Below are 21,251 nucleotides of genomic sequence, written 5' to 3' on the forward strand. Positions count from 1 at the left end.
TGTAGTCAATATGCTCCGGTTTTAGCTTGCCAACATATCCCATAATTTGAAATAGAGGGAGTATATATAAGAAAAGATTGGACAAATTGTTAAGTTTGCCAAAATATTGGACCAGATCAAGCTATTTTTTTTTGGGACGCAGGCCTACTAGTTGGTAAGGTAAGTTTGTCCATAAATCAAACATGGGCGCAACAAACAGCTGCATGTCTCGGTTTGAACTGTTGCATTGTTGATCAAGAAATCATTTTGGCAACCTTTTGGTGCTTTCGACTTTTGAGCCGCATGTTCATTTTCTAGCCGTAGCTTGTGCAGCGATAAATGAAACAGGCACTTCTTTTGCTGGATCCTCAATCGATATGGAAACCTTCCACCCTCTGCATTATCTTTTCCGCAAGAACCCTTCCACCTTACAAAATCAAAAAGAAAAGTTGTACAACAGTTCGTTCTCAACATAAACCATAGCATGCCACGCTTCCAGAATGACAAAATGTGGGCATGGCATACATAAAACTGGTCACCGCAAGAAACTACAGCCTCCCAATTTTCATCTAGGGTAGTTCAGGTGGAGGTTGGGGCATGGCAGCCTTCATTCCGTAGTTCACTTGGAAGTCATAAGTGGCTCAAACTTGTGCACAAGTTTGGCAGATCCAAATTCTTCATCAGGCCAGACTAATGGCGAAGCTGTGCACTGTACAGATATGGCCACCGATCGATGACACTGTACGGTTAGTTAATTACCATTAGTCCTGTTGGATGGTATCTTCGATTTCTTGTCAATAAACAGGATTGCGATCCCGTTTTCTTGTCAGGCCCCGGCTCTTCGGGGATGGAGCTTTGCCGTAGCCACTCGACCTCATCACTGTTGGAAATTTCAGAAATGAATAGGCAAAAGAAAAGAAATAACAAGTGACACAAGATAATTCATGTAAATGCAGATTGGCAAAGTTCTTATTTACCTCTGTTTATCTCAAGTTCCTGGTATAACTCTTCTTTCCATTTCCTTTCTCTTTCTGAGCTAATGCTGTTACAAATATAACTTCATCTGTTACATGACACACTGGCTAAATGCAGGAATGAAAGACCATAATTAAATTTAGCAAAAGAGTATTTTGGAATAAATAGTGAATTCATGTTTTTGCTGCAAAACTGTTAGGTGGCGGATGTTTCTCATTTTCCATGGGTTTCTCATATTCAAGTAAAGTGCCACAAACAAACCTTGGGTTGTCCTGAACTTGGACCTTGTCATCAAACTTATTGAGTTGAGGAGAAGCTATCTCTCTCAAAATCCGACCATTTTCCATGGTGCTTCTTGAGAAACGCCTTGTGCAAACCTTGGGACTGGCATTCAGATTATCACAAATTGGTTCTGCTGCTGCACCTCCCTCCATCTTAATTGTAGGAGACATTCCTAGAGGGGGCAACAATTGGGGACTGGTTCTGTTGCTTTCTCCGCAAACATCACTAACACCTTGAGAAAATCCAGCATTCACTGTGTTGTAGAACTCATATAAAGGCGACTGCAGTTTCTTCATGTCGATAGCCTGCCAAGCACATAAATAAAAAGTAATTAAATATCAGCATTAAATGGATTCAGTTTGAATGCTTCGAACATGGAAAATACCTTCTCATCCAGAAAATCCTTTATTTTTGATTCTGTAACTTCATCATCCTCTTCGGAGATTGCCTCGCAAGGGAAAGCAAAATCATTTTCAGCCATGTCGCTTTCCGCATGATTGACTAATCCATTAAATGCCCTTGATTGAGTAGATCTTTGTTCTAAGCTTTCCCAACCATCAAATGGTTCAGACACAGGATTGAAGCTCTGAAATTGACAAAGACCACACAGTTGTAACACATCGCTATGGTATCTCTGTAACTTGTACGAATTAAAAATGCTACGGTATCCAAGAGTATGCATTCAAATAGGAAGCGGTAAAGCACAAGTTCCTACTGATCCAATCATCATCAAGTCATCCTCCTTATCGCCAAGCTGATACATGTCATCACCGCCATCCCATAACGGTTTGGTGTCAGATGACTTGTAAGAATTCAAGGGGAAAATGTTGGCAGAATGATTCAAGCCCCTACAAGTTGAGAAATTTGCTCAGTCTAAAACTGAAGTTGCACAATGTCCATGGTTCGAGTTTAAAGAACTTACATCAGACCTGTCGGCATATCATTCTCACAAAGCTTGTTGGTGGAGGTTTCCTGTCAGTATGGTATTCTTTAGATTGCTACTTTTGGGTCAAGCAAGTGAGTAATGATAAATTGCTAGTGGTAGGAAACCTTTTGCACAGCATGATCAAGCTGACGGAGATCAGTTGATCCTCCTGTAACGAACGGGTGCTGAAAGAAAATATTTAAGGTGTTACACTTTCCAATTTCCAAAGTAATAATACCATATTGTTAGAGCTACATTAATGCAAGAAGTCCAATGTAAGCGTACCTGCAATAAGTTGGATGCAGAGGATCTTAATTCTGGTTCCCTGAAAGGAGAAACAAAATGGTAAAGACAATGAAGGGCATTTACTAACTACTATTTCCAAATGCAGGAAAAATGTCCAAATTTTATTCTGCTCATTCCTAGGTAAATTTAGCAATTGTAACTCCTACTGGACACCATATGTGAATGGATATGAATTGGACTACACATACACATAAGTACCTCACAGATGACGACCCATAGACTAGGAAGGGGGGAGTAGAAAATTCAAAATTATACAACCAAAAGCCAAAACAGGTCATAAATCCAGATGTTAAGTTAAGTAAAGTTATTTTCAATCAAATAATAACAAAAACAGAAAAGGCATTTATATTTGTCTTTAAAATGAACACATAAGTTTTGGATTTATATTTGTATTTGAATTGAACACGGAAAAGGCATTTATATTTGTAGGATACCACAAGCACTACCATGCTAATAAAATTATCACGTTCCATTATCACATACTCCCTCCGTCCCATATTAAGTGACTCAAATTTGTCCAAATATGTATGTACCTATGCCTAAAAAGCGTCTAGATACATGTAATAGAAAGTCACTTAATATGGGACGGAGGGAGTAGTTGATAGTTGTTGGCCTTTGGCTTTGACACATTTTCACTATGAACTTTTATTCTACAAGTCCGACATTTGACAATGAATCTACACGCCATTTTCATGTGATCAATCTAAATATATTTAAATATGGTGTCGGTCAAATTTGATGCACAGACAAGAGTCAATGGCAGATACTATCTGAGGAATGGAGGTACTTGTGTGCACTTGTAGATATAACTTGACAGTTTTCATGTCCATCAATAGCCAATACAAATAAGCAATTGCTTTGTTTTTCTTAGTTGACTATATAAGCTGATCTTTAATCTCTTTGCAGAAAAAATTGAGTATACCAAGTTTTAGTCACAAAAAGAATAACAGGCCCATTTACTAGTATCCTCGTTCATAATCATCATGGAACCAAAGCCATCATATATAAATTCTTAAGTGTGATCATACACATACTTTTGCAAGCATTTTAACAGAAAATCTTTGGCCTCTGGAGAGAGATGCTCTGGTATTGGTGGGTGTGACTTTGTCGTCCCAACATAATACAGAAGAGAAACCTGAAATTTGCAGGTGATTGTTAAGAACAAGAAAATAAATTTCTTAGTGTATACTGGATTACTGGTGCTAAAACCAACCTCCTGAATTTCCTGGTTCCACGGAGTTTTCCCAGTCGCCATTTCAATTACAGTGCATCCAACACTCCATATATCGGCTGAACTGCAATGGTAGATAGCAAGAATTAGTTTAAGAAATAATAACAAGCTGTCTTAAGATATTTTCCTGAATTACCATATGCTATTATGAGCTGCCATAAATTAGTACTCCCTCCATTCCAAAATATAAGGTGTATTTTATTTCGTTAGGACAAGCGTTTGACCAACAATTCTTTATTAGTTTATAACTTATGTGACAGAAAATGTTGGTCAAAGGCTTGTCTTAGCGAACAAAATACACCCTATATTTTGGAACAGAGAGAGTAATACATAAAAGTTAATGTGACGAAAACTTCTGTTTTTGGAAGAAGGCAACTATATGCTATAAGAAAGAGCAATGGTGTTTAATTGCTGTTTGATTTTCTTGCGTGCATTTCAAGTTCGTTAGCAAAGTCATAAGGCTACCCCTTGGCTCAGCTACAACTTTGTCGGTTTATTAGGAACTTGTTGGTCATGTTCCCACCGAGTTTGAGATCATTCGAGTTTCTGGCTCGCTTCATGTGAACTGAACCTTGAAGAGGACAGATTGTAATCACTCAGTTCAGCCAACGTGCTACCTCTTGTCGGTCCTCACTTTACAGTTGATGAGATTGTATCAAGGTTGTAGTGATCTGTTGATATTGTTGATAATGTGGTGTACCTTGTAGGTTGTAGAGAAGATTCCTTATACCTATTATATTCATTCACAATGGAAGAGTTGAGAGTGGACCTCTTGAATAGAGGAGATTTTCCATGTAAATTATGGTGTCAATTGTGCATTATTGCTGCGTTTTCCATTGCTTATTTATTGGTTGAAATTTGAAACTACACTGCAGTTCGCTATAAGATGATGGACTAGCTTTTCTATTTTGTTGTTGTGAATTTGAGCATTGCATTGTTGCCGTCGAGCCCTAGCAAAAACGTATCCCAACAGGGAGGTGAGAGTCATGTTCCTCACTCGGACCCAGAAGGGGAAACATAGGCAATTAACAATAATGACGAGAACGAAAGAGGTTACACTTACAAGTCATGCCCACTCCCAACAATTACTTCTGGGGCCATCCAATATGGTGTCCCCTTCATTGTCTTTGCAGCAGTTGCCTAACACAAAAAAGTGATAAAAAAAATTATTGATGTGGAAGGAAGGACAGAGATATGACTGACAAATGCCAGTACAGACTGTATTTGGCAAAAGGAACAAATTTGACTGTACCATGTCAAAACATATTGAACACAAGTAATTAGCCACACTCACCAACTTCTCAACTTGCTTCGATGCCCCAAAATCAGCTAACTTAATGCATCCTTTGTTGTCAACTAGTATATTTGCCCCCTGAAGCATGGAAATACCATAAGAATCTTATAATATAACAAAAGGAACAAAAGCCTTTAAGGAGATCAAATTCCAATACTAGGCCAATTTGCATGCCTTTATATCCCTGTGTATGATTCCATTACGATGCAAATACTCCAGCCCATGCAAAATCTGCTTAGTGTACTTTCTGATAACCTGATAAACAAATGCGTTGAATCAAAACAACTATTCATTGATCAACTCATGGAAGTGAAAGGACGAGCAGAACAAATAATAACTTACAGGCTCAGGAAATGCCCCGAGCCTCCCGAGGAGTGACTGGATCGACCCGCCAGGCACAAACTCCAGCAGAATATTTAGTGAGTCCTCCTCCCGCACCGTCCCAATATATCGCTGCTCAAATCACATCAGATTGGTCAAATTACATCGCACAAAGGAAGAGGGCAACATGTAATAGTGTAGTGTATACTCACAACAATGTTGAGGTGTGAGAGGTTCTTGAGTAGCTTCACTTCGTCCTCGAGCTCCCTTATATGAGCCTGATCAAAACAGTCCCATGATAAGCAATGTGGAGCCCAAGAATGGCATCAGAGACAAGCTGCAGAGCGAAGAACCAAAAGTACTCACTTGTGCCTTATCCCTCGTGGAATTGCTGCTACCGATCAAAACCTGCAACCAGAATGAACAGAAGATCGATCGATCAAGTGACACAAAAATCGCCCCCAAGCTCGAAAAACTGAACACAAACTTCAACGCAGAAGCATGCCAACCTGCTTGACGGCGAGGAGCTCGCCGGAGTCCAGGTCCATGCCGAGGTAGACCTGTCCGAACGCGCCGCTACCGATGAGATCGCCCTTCCGCCACCGGATCGGCGGGTGGTTGTCCTCTGCTGCTAATAATCCTTTTCCGCCGTCTCTTCTCTCGGGGGATGCAGATGCGGATGCTTGCGGCTGCGGCGACTGCGATTGCGAAGGGGGCGGTGGAAGGAGGCGGCGCTTGGGCGAGGGGCTCTTGGGGACCATCCCGAGCAGCCCCATCCCCCGGGATTTGCGGAGGCGGGTGCTAACCCGCTCCCTGAACCCCCCACCGGCACCGCCAGGGCTGCCGGAAGAGGAAGCGGGCTCCTCGAGAGCCGCTCCCGGGCGGAAGGAGATGGATCGGCGGACGGAGTCGAACAGCTCGTAGAACCCGCCGCCTCCGGCCGCGGCGGCGTCGTCTCGTCGCATGGTACCGGACGGGGTACGCTTCGAGGACGGTCGTGGTTGGATTGGCCGCGGCGTCCGTCGGCGGCAAGGGTTTGGAGCCGGATCGAGAGCGGGGTCGATGGGGAATTTGGGATTCGTTGGTGTGGCTCTGCGATTTTGAAATTGTCGGTAGGCGGTGGAGGACTGGAGGGGGACGGAAACGCCCCTCTCGACCGTTGGGAGGGAGGGGAGCACGGGAATTTGGGATTTGGGAAATACGCCAGCGATTTGAAACTCGATTCGGTCCTTTCAAAACTACAGTATATTCTAAGAACTGAATAGTTTTTTTTTTTTGGGGTAAAAGGCGATGTACTAAAGAACTACTCCCTCCGATCCTAAATTGTTGTCGAAATATTGCATGTATCTGGACCCTTTTTAAGAATAGATACATCCATATTTGGACAAATTTGAGTAAAAATTTAGGATCAGAGGGAGTAGGTATTACAATCTTGGAGAACCACGTCCATCACAGGCGATGGACCGGAACCCGGCCAAACAACCGTGCGGCTGTCAGTGCGAGCGATATTTGCAAGCATATGACTAGCTCGGTTTTGTCCTCTATCCCCTTTCACGAAAGAAACACGCTGCCCTTGCGACACTAGGTATCTAATCTCTTCTATGATGCGGCTGAACAGCGACCCATCTCTCTCTTTCCCGTTCCCTGCCGAGATAACCGACAGATAATCTGTTTCCACCAGGACCGTTAGCTGGCTCCACTGGAAAGATAGGACAAGCCCTTCCATGCAAACGCTAAGCTCAGCCTCCATCAGGGCACTACAATGGTGCAGGGCTCTGCAAGCAGAGAAGACGACGCCTCCAAGCTCATCACGGAGAATCATCCCAGCACCAGCCGACCTTGGGACATCAAGGAAAGAGCCATCAATATTTAGCTTGACCCAGCCCGGAGGAGGTTTCTCCCAGGTCTTCATCACCGGCGGTGGGGCAGGTGGTCGGGTACTGTGGCAATGGAAATCAATCACCCGCTGTTTCCCTTTGACAACATCCATCATTGGGTCAACCTTGATGTTCAAAAGTGTTGTCATATAGCCGCACAGAACTAAATAGTTCTATGACAGTGAAAAAAGAGAGTTCTACTTCTCCTGTAGTTAAGTTAAATCTCAGCCATCCATCGCGTTACAACCGGCGAGTTTGATGTCTTCAACATACTCTCGGTGTGTGATGTCCTTCGACTAGATTCACCGATAGAAACACTCGTTGACTTGCCGGTGCTCAGATCCCTCTCACCGGGTGGAATTGTGCAACTGGTGTTGACTCAGCAGTGGTTTGTCCTTCGATGACGTCGGAGACACTCTTCTTGTGCTTGCCGGGGATCGTTTCTACGGTGGCAGTTTCTAGTTCTGTTCTGTCCGACTAGGTTGTATTTAGGCGCTACAGTTTTGTTGTATCTCGGAAACTCGCAGGCTTGTGGCGAAGCTACCTCTATGAACTTTTAGATTGAGATGCATTACTTAAAAGATAGTCGCGGGCTTGTGACATGGTTATCTTTCCCTCATTTTATAATCATAACTCTTGATGCCTAAAAAAACATCTAGCGGCTGGAGCTCGACATTACCATCACAGGAACGCGGACGGACAAGGAGGGATACCTACGCACCAAGGGTAAAATGGTAAGCTCGCATTTTCTTGTTAAAAAGAGGGGCTAATTTCACGCAATCCGACGGACTACGCATCTTCTCCTCGTCAATTCCTTCTCGTGGAGCCTAGCAATTGCCCAATGTGCATGGGTGTCCACTTGCAAATCCAACGAATTCCCATTTTTCTTCATGTTCTTCTCGAGCCAGTGGGGCTCGCGCGCTCATCAGCTAGGTGTAGCTTAGCTAGCTGATTCCTTGGCTTGCCATAGATCGAGGGCACAAGTAAGCGTGGAGGGTTCCATGTTGCGTTACGCGTGCAAGAGTCTGGCATAGGCCTAGAGCGTAGTCAGAGAGATGCGGTGGCTTGAATCGGCAGTGAGCAAGGGCGGGTGAACGAGATGGCTGGTGTCAGCGAAAGACGTCGCCGTTGCAGTCATGGGGGACTTGGGAGGCGACTGAGGATGGGATTTGAAGATAGGGTTTGATCCGGGAGAAGAACAGCGTGTTGAAACCAATGACACTTGAAATAACCATCCTACCCCACACAAATCACTGGTGGATACTAAAGAAGGTATCAATATCGTGGTAACCTTCCAAGTACAGTAGACTTGCTCATTGGTAGACCTCAGCAACGTGCTCGCAAAAAAATAATAAGTCATCGATGATATGGTTTCGCCGTGGTTTCTCTAAAGTACACGTCATTTTGTTTGGCAAGTTTTAGAGGAGTGGGCTCCATTTTTTTTGGCATGGTTTCCGGAAACTCTGTCAGGTCACCGTTCTCCAACTGAAATGAACCGAGCAAGCAGGGGCCATTCTTGCATCCCAAAAAAAGCAATGCCACAACGGCGCTTCTCAATAATTAAACGTTTGTGGGTATAGAACGTTCTCAGCATTCCTTTAAAAAAAAAGAATGTTCTCAGCAGAAAAGCAAGCTTTAAATGATACAGTCCCATTGAAGTACAATTCAACTCACCAAACTTGACTTATAGACCTCACACCAACCTAAATAAGCTTTGACAGTATGTTATCAGAGTGTTTAGTCTGAAACCGTTCCTGAATCTTTCACATTCCATTGCCAGATGGCTGAACGAATGCAATTATGCAGAGAAGAGTCATGCTCTAACTTGCAAGCAATAACCAACAGAGCATTGGCACATATATACACTTGGCTAGCTAGCGTAACAAGAACAAAGTAGAGTACAAACACACGTACACACATGCATATGCACCAGATTCCAACTGCACTACTGTCTTTATAGTTTCACCATCCATCGAAAATGACACACCATGCAAGCAGGTAGAAAGAAGCACTGCAAGAAGTTCACTGAACCAGCAACACCAGCCACAACATGTATCTAGCTCAAGAACGTAAATCAGTCGATGCATACTGATCGCCAGTGATGCGGATTTGGTAGCCTCGTGGCAGGAGCAGCTCCCCAGCTCGCGGCGCGCCGGCGGCGAGCCGGCACGGAGGACGCCACGGTGCCGCTTTCGTCGTCGTCATCGTTGCGTCCGCTGCTGGTGAAGTCATGAAGGCCTCCGCCGTTGATGTCTTCCAAGCCCAGCATTGCGCGCAGCGCCTTCCGCGCCATGTCCTTGTGCACGCCGGCCTGCGCCTGCTCTGCGATGAGGATTAGCGGCCGGTCTGCGCCGGCGGCTCTGGCGAGCCCTCGGAACCGCGGGCTGCCCCTGCTCATGTCGTACAACGCGGCCACGCACCATTCCTGGAGCTCGGATGATCCGCGCGCGTCGTCGGACAGGATGGCGGAGAACTTCGCCACGGCGCCGGCATCCATGAGCGCCGTCCGGCCCTCGGGGCAGGCCGCGACGTTGCAGGTCACCATGAGCGCCAGCCTCCGGATCGGCAGGGGTTCCGTGGGATCGGAGGCCACGGAGAGCAGGCTCTTGCCGGCGCCCGGCGCGCGCGCGAGCTTCGACTGGTTGACGGCCGCGAGGGAGAGGTGGTACAGCGCCATCCCGGCGTCCCGGCGCGCGCGCGGGCAGTGGCTGTCGCGGGTGACGAGGACCGCGAGGAGAGGCGGCACGGCACCGAGCACGCCGATGGCGGCGCGGTTGCCCTCGTGGAGCGCGAGGCCGAAGAGCGCGCCGGCCGCGTGCTCGCACGCCTCCGGGGCGCCCGAGCCGGCCACCACCTCGATGAGCGCAGGAACGGCGCCCGCGCGGACGATGGGCACCCGGTTCTCGGGTTCCAGGGAGAGGTTGGCCAGAACGGCAGCGGCGTCGGCGCGCGCCGCGGGGGAGGTGCGCGCCGAGAGCAGCACGCGGCGGAGCGCGGCGAGCAGCCGCGGCAGCACGCAGAGCGCGCGTCGCCTGGACGCGCTCTCCCGCGTCGCCTGCCGCAGCGCCGCCATGGCTGCCTCCACCTCCCACTCGTCCCCGTCCTCCACGGCCTTCGCCGCCAGCCGGCCCACTTCCAGCTCCTCCGCCGTGGCTTCTTTCGCCGCCTCCTTCGCGCGTGACATCTCCAGCTCCAGCGTAGTTATCTCGGACGACGACCGGGACGAGGAGGAGGACGTTGATGCGGCGGACGCCCTGGAGGAGCAGGACAGGTTAGAAGACGACCTCCCTGGCTGTGGTCGCGGCGTTGGCACGGCGCGGACCACGGCTTCCCGCGCTGCCGCGGCAGAAGGTGCCGCAGGCGGCGCGCGGCCAGAGCGCGTGCGCCATGTCCGGATGGCCGCCCTGAGCGCGTCGTTGGGTATGGCGACCCCAGCCCCACCGGCACCGGGCGCGTCCTCGCCGGGCGGACAGAGAGAGAGCTCCGCGCAGGCCTGGACGCAGGCGCGCTCGTACGTCCGCCCGGACGGCAGGATCACCGGGTCGGCCATGGGCGCGCCCAGGATCGGGCACAGGAACTCCCGCGGCAACTCCTCCTCCTCCTGTTCTTTCCCCAACAGAGCTGCAGGGACCGGCAGCGGCGGCGGCGGCGGCTTGGCCTTGGAGTGGAAGGGCAGAAGCTTCCAGCGCCGTGCGCGCGGTGCACCCATGATTGTTTGTTGCTATCAGCTCGGCCTCGGCGGCAAGGAGCAGTAGCGCTTTGGTAGCTGCTTTTGGGTGTAATAATGGACGGTGTGGGTGGCTCGCTCGCTCGCTCGCTTTTGGCTGGCTGGACCGCTGGAGCCGTGTGCCTGCTTCCCCTTCTCTTTTTGCGGCGTTTAAGTATTGCTGTGGCTTTGGCTTGGGAGACAGTGCGAGGTGACTTAGCCTGGAAGGGATCAGCGATTAGTTACTGACAGTGATTGACGGGAGGTGTTAGTACTACTCGTTCCTGCTCCTGCCCGCATGATTGCGCAGAGCTGCACCGGCTTCGAAGTCTCGGCGGCCCGCGGGGATGGCTCGGAACGGCTGTGGAATCGTCTAGGAGCCACACGTTCAGCCAGCACTCGTCTTTGGGCGGGCCATGGATGATGAGCACTCAAGCAGGGGTGTAAACGAACGGATTGGACGATGGTGCCCTTTCCACTATTTATTTTCTCGTGATTTCAAAGTAAACACAAGAAGATGTTATTGGATAGATACGAGTATGGATCACATGTTACATGGACATGTCACACGATACGAGTATGGATTTCTTGGTTCATCATGCTATTGCTCTAGGTTTGCATACAACTACATTGATTTTAGTAAAGGGTGCTTTAGATGCACGTGGTTCTAAATTAATGCCGGATATAAAGGATTTTGGGTATAGTTTTTCTTGTGACGGTTCAGGACGCGGCGGTACTTGTGATATTTCTGCTTGGGACACGTTTTATTTGGATTCACACATCAAGTCTATTAGGTACTGTTTGGATACAGAGGGAGGTGGAATGTAACGATTCTCATTCTATATGAATGGAATGTAATACGACGGTTCTATTTTTTATATCCTACGAGCCAAATACTTGAACCATTGCTTCACTTGGAACCATCGATTCCTATTTTTTTGAGAAATGAAATGGTTAGTCATACTGGTGGAATATTTCCTTTTGAGAAAACATACAATTTCATTGCAGTTTTCTATGTTATACTCCCTCTGTTCAAATTAAGGCCTATATTGTTTTCTTTGACCGATCGTTTGACCAAAGATTACTCTATCAACGTGTGACTTATGTGATATAAATCATAATTATAAGCAAGTACTTTTGAATACGAATACAATGATATAAATTTTATTTCACAAAAAATATATATTAATAGACTAAATCTTCCTAAAAAACAATATACACTCTAATTTAAGGAACCGAGGGAGTAGGAACCAAACACAAGAATTATCTCAATTTTTGAAACCATTCCATTACATTCTACTTCATGATCTAAACCAAACACTACCTTAGATTAAGCCATTTGACCATATTTTTGACAGATGAGATCGGTATGTCATATGACACGTCTCTGGACTGACTTGTTTGCTTTGCCACGTCAGATCTGGACCGACCCATGACTGGTGGTCCATTTTCACGTAAGATCTGATTTTTTTTCTTTGCCACATCATGTGACATGCATGTCCCATAAGTCCTCAAATGGTTTAATCTAGCAGATTTAGGTTTTGTGATAACGTCCATATGAAGAATGGCAGTTCTTTGAAATAATTAGCGATAACTATAGATTTGAGAAAAAAATTATGGTGTTTCGAAATTTATTCTTGATTAATACTCCATCCGATACATAAGAAGTGTCGCTTAGGAAATAATAATTAAAGTCAGATAGTTTACTCAAAAACCCAAATCATCTCATAGATAAGCAGCCATTCTCTTTTCGCTTTACGCTCCTTTTTTGGTTGCCGGGTGTGCGAATTGTTTCTCAACGTGAGTACGCGTATACTACTAATGTACAAGTCACGCACGCATTAGTATACGCTGCTTTGTACATTTTGGCAAATGGCTTTGTATATATAATATATGCACATTTTGTTAATGACCCTAGCTTTTTCTTTTGGTCCTGTGGAGTGGGTTCTTGCTTTAAGCTTTAGCTCAGTCCAATTTCCCTGGATCCGGCATGTGGCGTGCCGTACGCAAGGATCGACCTTCTGCTACCTGGGAAATCAGTCTGGTAATCTCTGCTTAAAATTCCCAGAGCGATGAATATCTGAGCTCCGGTGTTGTTCACTTGTTTTTGTTTACCTGCCATTTTGTCACTTACGTTCGTACCAACCATCTCCGGCCTCCTAGGCACAAAAATCCCAGGCTATTTTTGGTATTTACCTGTCCACATCATCCAGCCAACTAGCCAAGACATCCGTGCTGAGCGCCGGCTGAGCGTCACCTGCTGGCATGCAGGCTGCAGCTACCGTTCAGGTTCTGGTCCCTGCACACAGATCACAGAAGAACAAAAACAGACCCCGAAACAGCACGAATGCTGAATGCGTGAGTGAGATGAAGATCACTAAAATGCTTTATTTATCTGGTAAAACGATGGCACATGATTGTTCCTTCCCTTGGGAAAAAAGAACAGTTGTGTGTGGATCGCCGGCGCATGTGCTCCCTTTTCTTTCACTTCCACTGTACCATGGAAGAAGGAAAAGGCAATGCGTTCGAAATTTAGAATAGCCGAAGGTGATACTGTGATCGGATCAGTGCAAGTGGCATCTGGATCCAGCTCCAGAGAGCACCAGAAGCAACACTCTAAACCTTCAGAATCTGGAGTGGATTCGACACATGCCCACAAGGCGAGCATGCAGCTGCACGGTGTGCAACGTTGAGGTAGTAAACCCCTCCATCTGGCAATAGTGCCAGAGACAATCAAATTAAAGAAGGTTGGGGAAGACAGTACGCTCCATTTTCCATTTTCCAGACAGAAAAAAAGCGAGAAGAACTGCTGAATATTACTGGGTCCAGCGTCATACGGAGATTTCAAATCTTTCACATATAGTGGCCTTTAAACAAGATAAGCAGTGATAACATCGCAGGCGATCATTTCTCTAGGATGGGATCCCAAGCAGCTGAAAAGCGAACAAAAGCGGACAGCTTTACAAACTAGATGCACGCTGATCGAATCGAACGATATGTGCTTGAAAAGGTTTCGCAAGGAAAAGAAATAACTCGCAACACATACATGCATGCTTTTTTCCCCTCCAACAATTATCGGCTGTAATCAAAGGCTAGGCGTAACAGTAATTTTACCAGACTGCAATTGTTGCAAGCACTGTGTTATGCACATTGAAGCGTATGAAGAATATTCTGAGTACAAGCAGTGCTTTTCACTTCCTGCTTTTGGCAGGGATGCGAATCCAGCTGGCAGGATTCGAAGTCGAGATCTCCCACCGGCTTTTTTGTTCGATAAAATTTTGCTTTTCTTTTTAATAGGATGATTATGGTATTAGTACTAAACATGTTAATTTATCTCCAAATTAGTATATTTCCAACGTTTTCCCTTCTGTCACCTTCTAGATTCCTATCTTTTTTTTAGGAAAACACACGGCCTTTATTACTCAATAATCAAAGGTATACAAGCATCGTTCCATGGCGACAAAAGCCAAGTGAACCGACCGTGTGAGAGGGACAAAGAGTTTCTAAGAGCACTTTCAATGCAAGGTGCTTAAGATAGTGTTACAAAATTAAACCGGTTTATTCTGAAGCACCAGTGTTTATTTCTATATTAGAGGTGCCTAATTAAGCACCTGTCCTATAGAACACAAGCACTAGTGCTTAGACAAAACCCGGTTTATTTTGTGCAAGCACCTCCCTAAGCACCTTGCATTGACGAAGATGCTTTAAGAGCATGTACAATGCAAGATGTCTAAGTGGGTGCTTAGAAAAATTAACCGGTTTTTGTTAAGCACTGATGCTTATTTAGACTAAGCAGATGCCTAACTTGGCACTTCCTCTATACAAATAAGCACTGGTGCTTAAAAAAGTGCTTGGTTTATTTTCGTAAGCACCTGTCTTAGCACCTTGCATTGTACATGCTCTAACAAGATTATGAGCATCTAAATTGGAAGATCTACTCTCATAAACAAAACTAACATCCTGAAAGTCCCTACTAAGAACAGCAACTTCCCGTAGAATCGCGCTATAGCTGCATCGAGTGCCCTCAAATAGACCCTTGATCACCGCTTGAGCGTCCGAGGCGACACACACATTCTGCACTCCAAGATCTTTAGCCAGAGCCAACGCTTCGCAGCAGGCAAGGGCTTCGAGCGTCGGAGGATCCGTGATGAAGTTGAAGACTCTCGCCGATGAACCAAGATACCAGCCAGCCTCGTCACGACAAACCGTAGCGTCAACGCCCTTATTCTGGTTCTTTGCGACACCACCATCTACATTAATTTTGATCATCCCATATGGTGGAGGAATCCAGCGAGGTTGAGCCGACGGACCAGATGGACGCAGTCGAACCTGTGGAGGCGTGGGTACCTGAAGTTCAGATAAGAGCTTCTGAACAAGCCCATGAACAGTCGCCGGACTCTGATATATTGCTTCATGGATCGCCTTCCTTCGTGCGGACCAAATAGCCCAGAGCGTAAGCAAAATTTCAGTGAACTCTGCATGCGATGTGGTATCAATGAGATGAAATAACCGCTCTTTTGCGTCTGGACAAGTTGACACACACATGTGTTCAACTAATTGCTTGTCAGCTAGAGCCCAAATGCACCTTGCCATTGTACAATCAGGTAACGAGTGTCGCCATGAATCATCCACAGAATGACAAATCGCACACACCGCAGTGTCAGGCATGTTTCGATGATGTAAAATATCACCAGTGGGCAATGACAATTGTGCAAGTCTCCAGGCGAAAACTCGAACTTTGGATGGCACCTTAGTTTTCCACAACTTGGTCCACGATTTCTCTGATTTCACAGAACTTGAAGCTGGTCTCTTCTCCAACCAGTCCTCTCGAAATTTCTTTGTTGTGACCAAAAGCCGATAGCAAGACCGCACTGTAAAAACACCCGATTTTTCAAAGTGCCAGGCCCAGTAGTCCCCATAACTCACCGTGCTAATCGGTATAGAAAGGATGGCTTGGCAATCCATTGGCTGAAAGATCTGCTGCACCTTAGATACATCCCAACAAGCTTCAGAAGCATTTATCAACTCGGAGACCCTTTCAGGTGAGTCAGCAGTAGCAGCCGTATATGGGAGATGACGTTCGTCCCGCGGAATCTAGTTATCACTCCATATGCGAGTGGTTCTGCCGTTACCAATTCGCCTAATGATGCCCAACTTGAGAACATCCCGTCCCTCGATAATGGACAGCCAGATCTGTGAGGGCCGGCGTCCAAGACTTGCATTAATCAAAGAGCCTTGTGGGTAGTAAACCGCACGCAGGATACGGGCACTCAAAGTGCTGGGATGAGCCAGTGCACACCAAGCTTGACAGGCCAGCAAAGATAAATTGAAGAGCCTGATATCACGGAATCCCAGCCCGCCCATATACTTAGGCATTGTCATGGTGTCCCAAGAGACCCAATGAGTCTTCCTTTTGCCTCGCTTGCTGCCCCACCAGAAGCTCTGAATCAATGAATTGATCCTTAAGCACAAACCACGGGGGAGTTTGAAACAAGACATCGAGTAAGTAGGTACTGCCTGAGCAGCCGACTTGATCAGTACCTCTTTCCCGCCCGCTGAAAGTACTTGTTCCATCCAGCCCTGCACCTTGCCCTATACACGATCTTTCAAATACTTGAAAGCCCCATTCTTCGAATTCCCAACATCAGAAGGCATACCCAGATATTTGGCACTTAGCGCTTCGTTTGGAACTTGCAAAACCTCCATGATCGCATGACGAACCTCCTCAGGACATCCTTTGCTAAAATGAATTGAGCTTTTTAGACGGTTGATCCGCTGAACAGATGCATTACAGTACTTTTGCAGCACATCAATAATCTCATCCGCACCTTCCAAACTTGCTTTAGCAAAAAGCAAACTGTCGTCTGCAAATAATAGATGATTGACCGGGGGAGCTGTGGGCGCCACTACGATGCCCGATAGATTTTTAGAATGCCCCCTGCTCCTTAACAGGCAAGACAGACCTTCAGCTGCTAGCAAAAACAAATATGGAGAGATACAATCACCCAGGCGGATTCCTCTGGAAGGATGGAATACACCCGTGCAGTCACCATTAAATAAAACCGAGAAGGACACAGAACCCGTGCAGTCACCATTAAATAAAACCGAGAAGGACACAGAAGTCACCACTCTCATTATAGAAGACACCCACCTATCTGAGAAACCCAGTTTCAGCATAATAGCCTTCAAATAAGCCCATCCAACACGATCATAAGCTTTCATCATGTCCAATTTCAGCGCACAAAATTGAGAATGCCGGGCTCGCTTTGTCGCACCAGTGGCTCCCGGGGTACCACCATTACGCGACGCGTGGGCCCCGTCTCCGAGTTCCCGAGAGGATTCCATCCCGGGCAGCAGCCACGAGCTGCCCGGTAAGCTACCAGCCCGGAAGGGCTAGCGGGTCTTCGGGGAATATTCCCGCCTGGACACCTCCCGGGAAGCCGCTTGCCGGGAGGGGGTTCCCGGGTGTAGGCTCCCGCCGCAAGGGTGGGGCCCAGCGGACAGAGCAACAGCGCCACGCGGGCGCATGGCGGGCGTCGGGTGCTCAGTCTCACCAGGGCGAGGAGTGAGGCGCACGACGCATTAAATGAGCCGACAGGAGGGGCGTTACCCATCCAAATGAGGTGAACAGTGGCTGTCCAATCCTACCCTTAGGGTTTTAGACCCCTAACGGTGGAGGTGGCGTCCATGCATGCCACTAGCTCATCGAGGGGGAGTGGCATGTCTCCCTGATCAACACTTGTAATGCATGCACCGTGGCACCTGTGGCATCCCCTTGACAATAAAAGGAGGACCCCCGCCCATAGTCAAAGGGTTCGTTTTTTGGTTGGTTCATTCGAGTTTGGTCCGGTCGGTTCGCAGTGAGCCTCTAGCATCAGTCGAGAATACTAAGGAACACTTAGCCAAAGGAAGAGAGTACCCGGGAACTCACCTGGCAACCTGTAAACACTTGGTTTCTGTGATTATACAAGCTCACACAAGCATGACGTAGGGTTTTACACCTCCAGGTGGCCCGAACTTGGGTAAAAGCGCTCGTGCATGTGTTCTTTGCTTGCATGCACTTTGGGTGTACCTTTTCTTAGGTTACGTATGCCATCGGCCACGCCGGCGATCGCCGGAGCGATCCCCGACGCCCCTGCCGAACCTAAAAGGGGGTGTGCCCGCACGCCCCGGTGTCGGAGCCCCGTGCGACGACATCTGGCACGCCAGGTAGGGGGCGCGAGAGGAGAGCTCGCCGGTGATCGCCAGCGGCAGTATCTGCATCGGCGTCGGCTACGTCTTCTTCGCCTACGGAGTTTGCCACCATGCCCCCCAAGCGGGCTGGTGACCCTCGGATAGACCCGCGTGAGGCCCCAGCGGCGCACACGCGGTCGCACGACGCGCGACCCGCGTCGGGGGCTCAGGAGAACCCTAAGCCTCACGGGTGCAGCAGTCACAGCTGCCTCCCCCGCCTCCTCGGCCGTCAGCCGATAATCGGCTGAGAGGACCGGCGGCCCCCAGTGCCGGGGCTAGCCGCGCGAGCAGGCATGGTGTCGCCCGCGCCGGCCAACAAGTCGAGTCGCGGACCGAGGACATGCAGTGACAGCGGTGCCATGAGCATACCGCGTCGCGAGCGACGCCCGGGGGCTCACACCCTGCGCACCCGGAGGCGTCCGGGGCCGGAGCGGGTAGCAGCCGCTCGGGAAACCGGCTGCCCCCCGCACGAATCCCGGCGGAAGCCATCATCGCCGCGCGGGTCATGGTGCGGTATGAACCGCAGCAAGGCACGCCGGTGCACGAGACGTGGGGCGAAGAGTTGGACGCGCTCCTCGCCCTGGCCGCCCAGCAGCCGCAGGGCGAGGGCGACCTGGCAGAATCTGGAGCGTGGAGACGCGCCCCGCGCCTCGCTTGAAGCGATCCCCCTTCACCAAGGGTTCGATCTCTGTGCTTATAGTGCTAGTCCCTGGATCGACTCGCTAGCACACACAGTTTCAAGATGTAATATCAAGATACAAAGATCAAAAGTATATTACATCGCATTGATCCAGAATTTAGTAGTAACTTACATATTGCATAACCTCATGGGTTATCTCAAAAGAAAATAAAATCTTGCAGCAGAAGGCAGAAGATACAGGAGTCCCATAACAACTCCACAGTCGAAACATGTTGGAATGTAAACTCGCAACCCTAACAATTCGCACCTCACTCTTCACCTGGTTCACCTGCAACATTTAAACTTGGCAGCCACTAGGGGGTCAATACATTGAATGTATTGGCAAGTTCACCAAAGGGTTATAACAGAACCTATCAAGTACATGCAGTATTTGGCAATGTGGGGTTTTGGCTATTTGCATAAAAGCATCATTGTTCAATCCTATCATTTTTAAACAAATATTTTTAATTCTATTGGACACGGGGTAGAAACACCCATGCTCCTATTAACCTAGGCACATTGAGTAGAAACATCAATGCTCCTACCCAGTTCAAACCATTCATTTTATTAGGAAATTTGAATGAGTGAGACTTTCCTTACAGCTTCAACATCTAGTTGCTCATAATTGTCCGTAACCGGGGACACGGCTAAGTACTTAGTTTGACACTCTCGAGAGGTGGTACACTTTACCCACAAGAAATCGACGTGTTAATCCCTTGCTGTCCTCAGGGTAGAGTAGCAACGGCATCGATTACAGGAATTTTCAGAACATATTCCCCCAGACCACCTGAGGGACGCGTTCCAACCTACACTGCTACATACCGATGTCACCTCGGATCCAGGTTCATATTTCTTACATCCATCCTTGCAGAGCCCATAATACCATGTGGTTGTACTGGAAGCTACTAAACAGGAAACTAGTCCAGTCTCTGGTTATCCCGGGTGGCATCCCACATTGTGACGCAGGCGCTCCCCGAATCGCACGGGGAGGCGACCATGGACGCTCCCGAATCACACGGAGAGACGACTCAGCGGGCCCCATAGAAATGGACCTAACGTCAGACATCCGAAAACTCAAAGCAGCCCACCCAAGACGATTCATTGAATTACTTGTTTTGCCATACACTAGGAAAATCATATTGTAATTCAATAATATCATATTTGTAATAATACCATCCTCGTATATTATCATAGCATAGCATTTTACTACTACGATGGCAATTGGTGGTGAGGGTCATGAAAAGGTATCCAATACTAGTAGGACCGATCATAGCTAGTATAGATACAATAATAATCCTAACAATGCAACTAATAAAATCTAATGCATAATAAAGTAATAGGTGAATGATCAAAGTGAACTTGCCTTTATAGTAGTTGGTATTCAGACACTCTTCACAGTCACACAGTTCGCTCTCCGAGAAAACTATACAATCAAGCAAACATACACATACATAAAACACACCATACAAGCAAAGAATATGTATGCTATGATGCAATGCAAATCATGTGACATGAGTTTTGGTTTATTTTATTTGGGTGATCTACTGAACCAAAGCATAAAATAAATTAAGTATATGCAATTAGGGTTTTAAACGAAAAGGTAAAGCTAGGGTTTAAACCCTAAAATGAGATTTTATTTGCATCTGCAGAATAATTTAATTCAAAATATTTATTTATCTGTCTCATTGGACAGAGGACAATAAAAAAAAATTTTGGGCACTGGTTTCATTCAAAAAGGACTTTTAGATATGATTTAAATGGTATAAAACCCTAATCTATAATTTGAATGTGATTCAAATATTCAAATTTGAATTTGGACAGTGCAAAAGATTCTACATTTCCTAAGGATTCCAAAAAGGTATGGATCACTAAATTTGGCCAAACAGATTTAAAGTTGTGATCATTTGAAGTTACAGGGGCCTATCTGCAAAAATGCCTGTTATTAATCCGGGGAAATAAAATTACATTTTTATTTTAAAACTCGGGTGCCACGTGGCACATTCCTATTCGTTGGTACCGGTTCGGTTTAAATGAATAAGGACGATCTAATCTACACCGTTGGAGATGGATGGACGGACGAGATTGATCGGGGGAAGCTCACCGGCGGGTTAGGGTTCCGACGACGGAAACCGGCGGCGGCGCGGCTCGGGCATGGAGGCGGGCGGCGTTCGGGTGGACCTCGGGCGTCGGGGAGGACACGGGGAGGCGCGGCGCGGCACGGTGGAGACGGGGGCGCGGTCGGTGGCGCTCGAGGACGGCGGGGTCGGCGCCTAGGACGAGACGGGCGGGCGGCGCGGGCACGGGCGGTCGTCGGCGGGGAGCTGCAGCGCACGGGAGTGAAGATGGCGCGCGTCAAACGAAGCGCAAGGGGAAGACGCTCCAGAAATTTGTGAGCTCGGGCGGTAATGCTCACCGGTGAGGTCGGGACGGCGCGGTGAACGGC

The 21,251-nt window shown here is 47.5% G+C and overlaps 2 protein-coding genes and 1 non-coding gene across 3 annotated transcripts; 1 reads left to right on the top strand and 2 right to left on the bottom strand.

Annotated features, from left to right (window-relative positions):
• Positions 1–351: 351 nt before the first annotated feature.
• LOC100844695 (mitogen-activated protein kinase kinase kinase NPK1) lies at positions 352–6,500 on the bottom strand. The gene is made up of 17 exons (XM_003574444.4): positions 5,823–6,500; positions 5,680–5,721; positions 5,526–5,591; positions 5,335–5,445; positions 5,167–5,247; positions 4,993–5,070; positions 4,762–4,838; positions 3,681–3,762; positions 3,502–3,602; positions 2,447–2,486; positions 2,287–2,346; positions 2,159–2,208; positions 1,952–2,084; positions 1,622–1,822; positions 1,216–1,541; positions 957–1,021; positions 352–859 (listed from the first exon to the last, which is right to left on the bottom strand). Exons 1-17 carry the CDS (start codon positions 6,276–6,278, stop codon positions 774–776), a joined length of 2,055 nt encoding a protein of 684 aa, XP_003574492.1. The 5' UTR covers positions 6,279–6,500; the 3' UTR covers positions 352–773.
• Positions 6,501–8,804: 2,304 nt separating this feature from the next.
• LOC100845004 (U-box domain-containing protein 41) lies at positions 8,805–11,324 on the bottom strand. The gene has a single exon (XM_003574445.4). It carries the CDS (start codon positions 10,897–10,899, stop codon positions 9,265–9,267), a length of 1,635 nt encoding a protein of 544 aa, XP_003574493.1. The 5' UTR covers positions 10,900–11,324; the 3' UTR covers positions 8,805–9,264.
• A 3,114-nt stretch (positions 11,325–14,438) lies between these two features.
• Positions 14,439–14,563, top strand: MIR7775 (microRNA MIR7775). Its single transcript, NR_127066.1, has one exon. It is a non-coding gene; the product is annotated as a microRNA MIR7775 (primary transcript).
• The last annotated feature ends 6,688 nt before the right edge of the window (positions 14,564–21,251 follow it).

Source organism: Brachypodium distachyon, chromosome 3 (assembly GCF_000005505.3).
Source record: "Brachypodium distachyon strain Bd21 chromosome 3, Brachypodium_distachyon_v3.0, whole genome shotgun sequence".
Taxonomy (NCBI): domain Eukaryota; kingdom Viridiplantae; phylum Streptophyta; class Magnoliopsida; order Poales; family Poaceae; genus Brachypodium; species Brachypodium distachyon.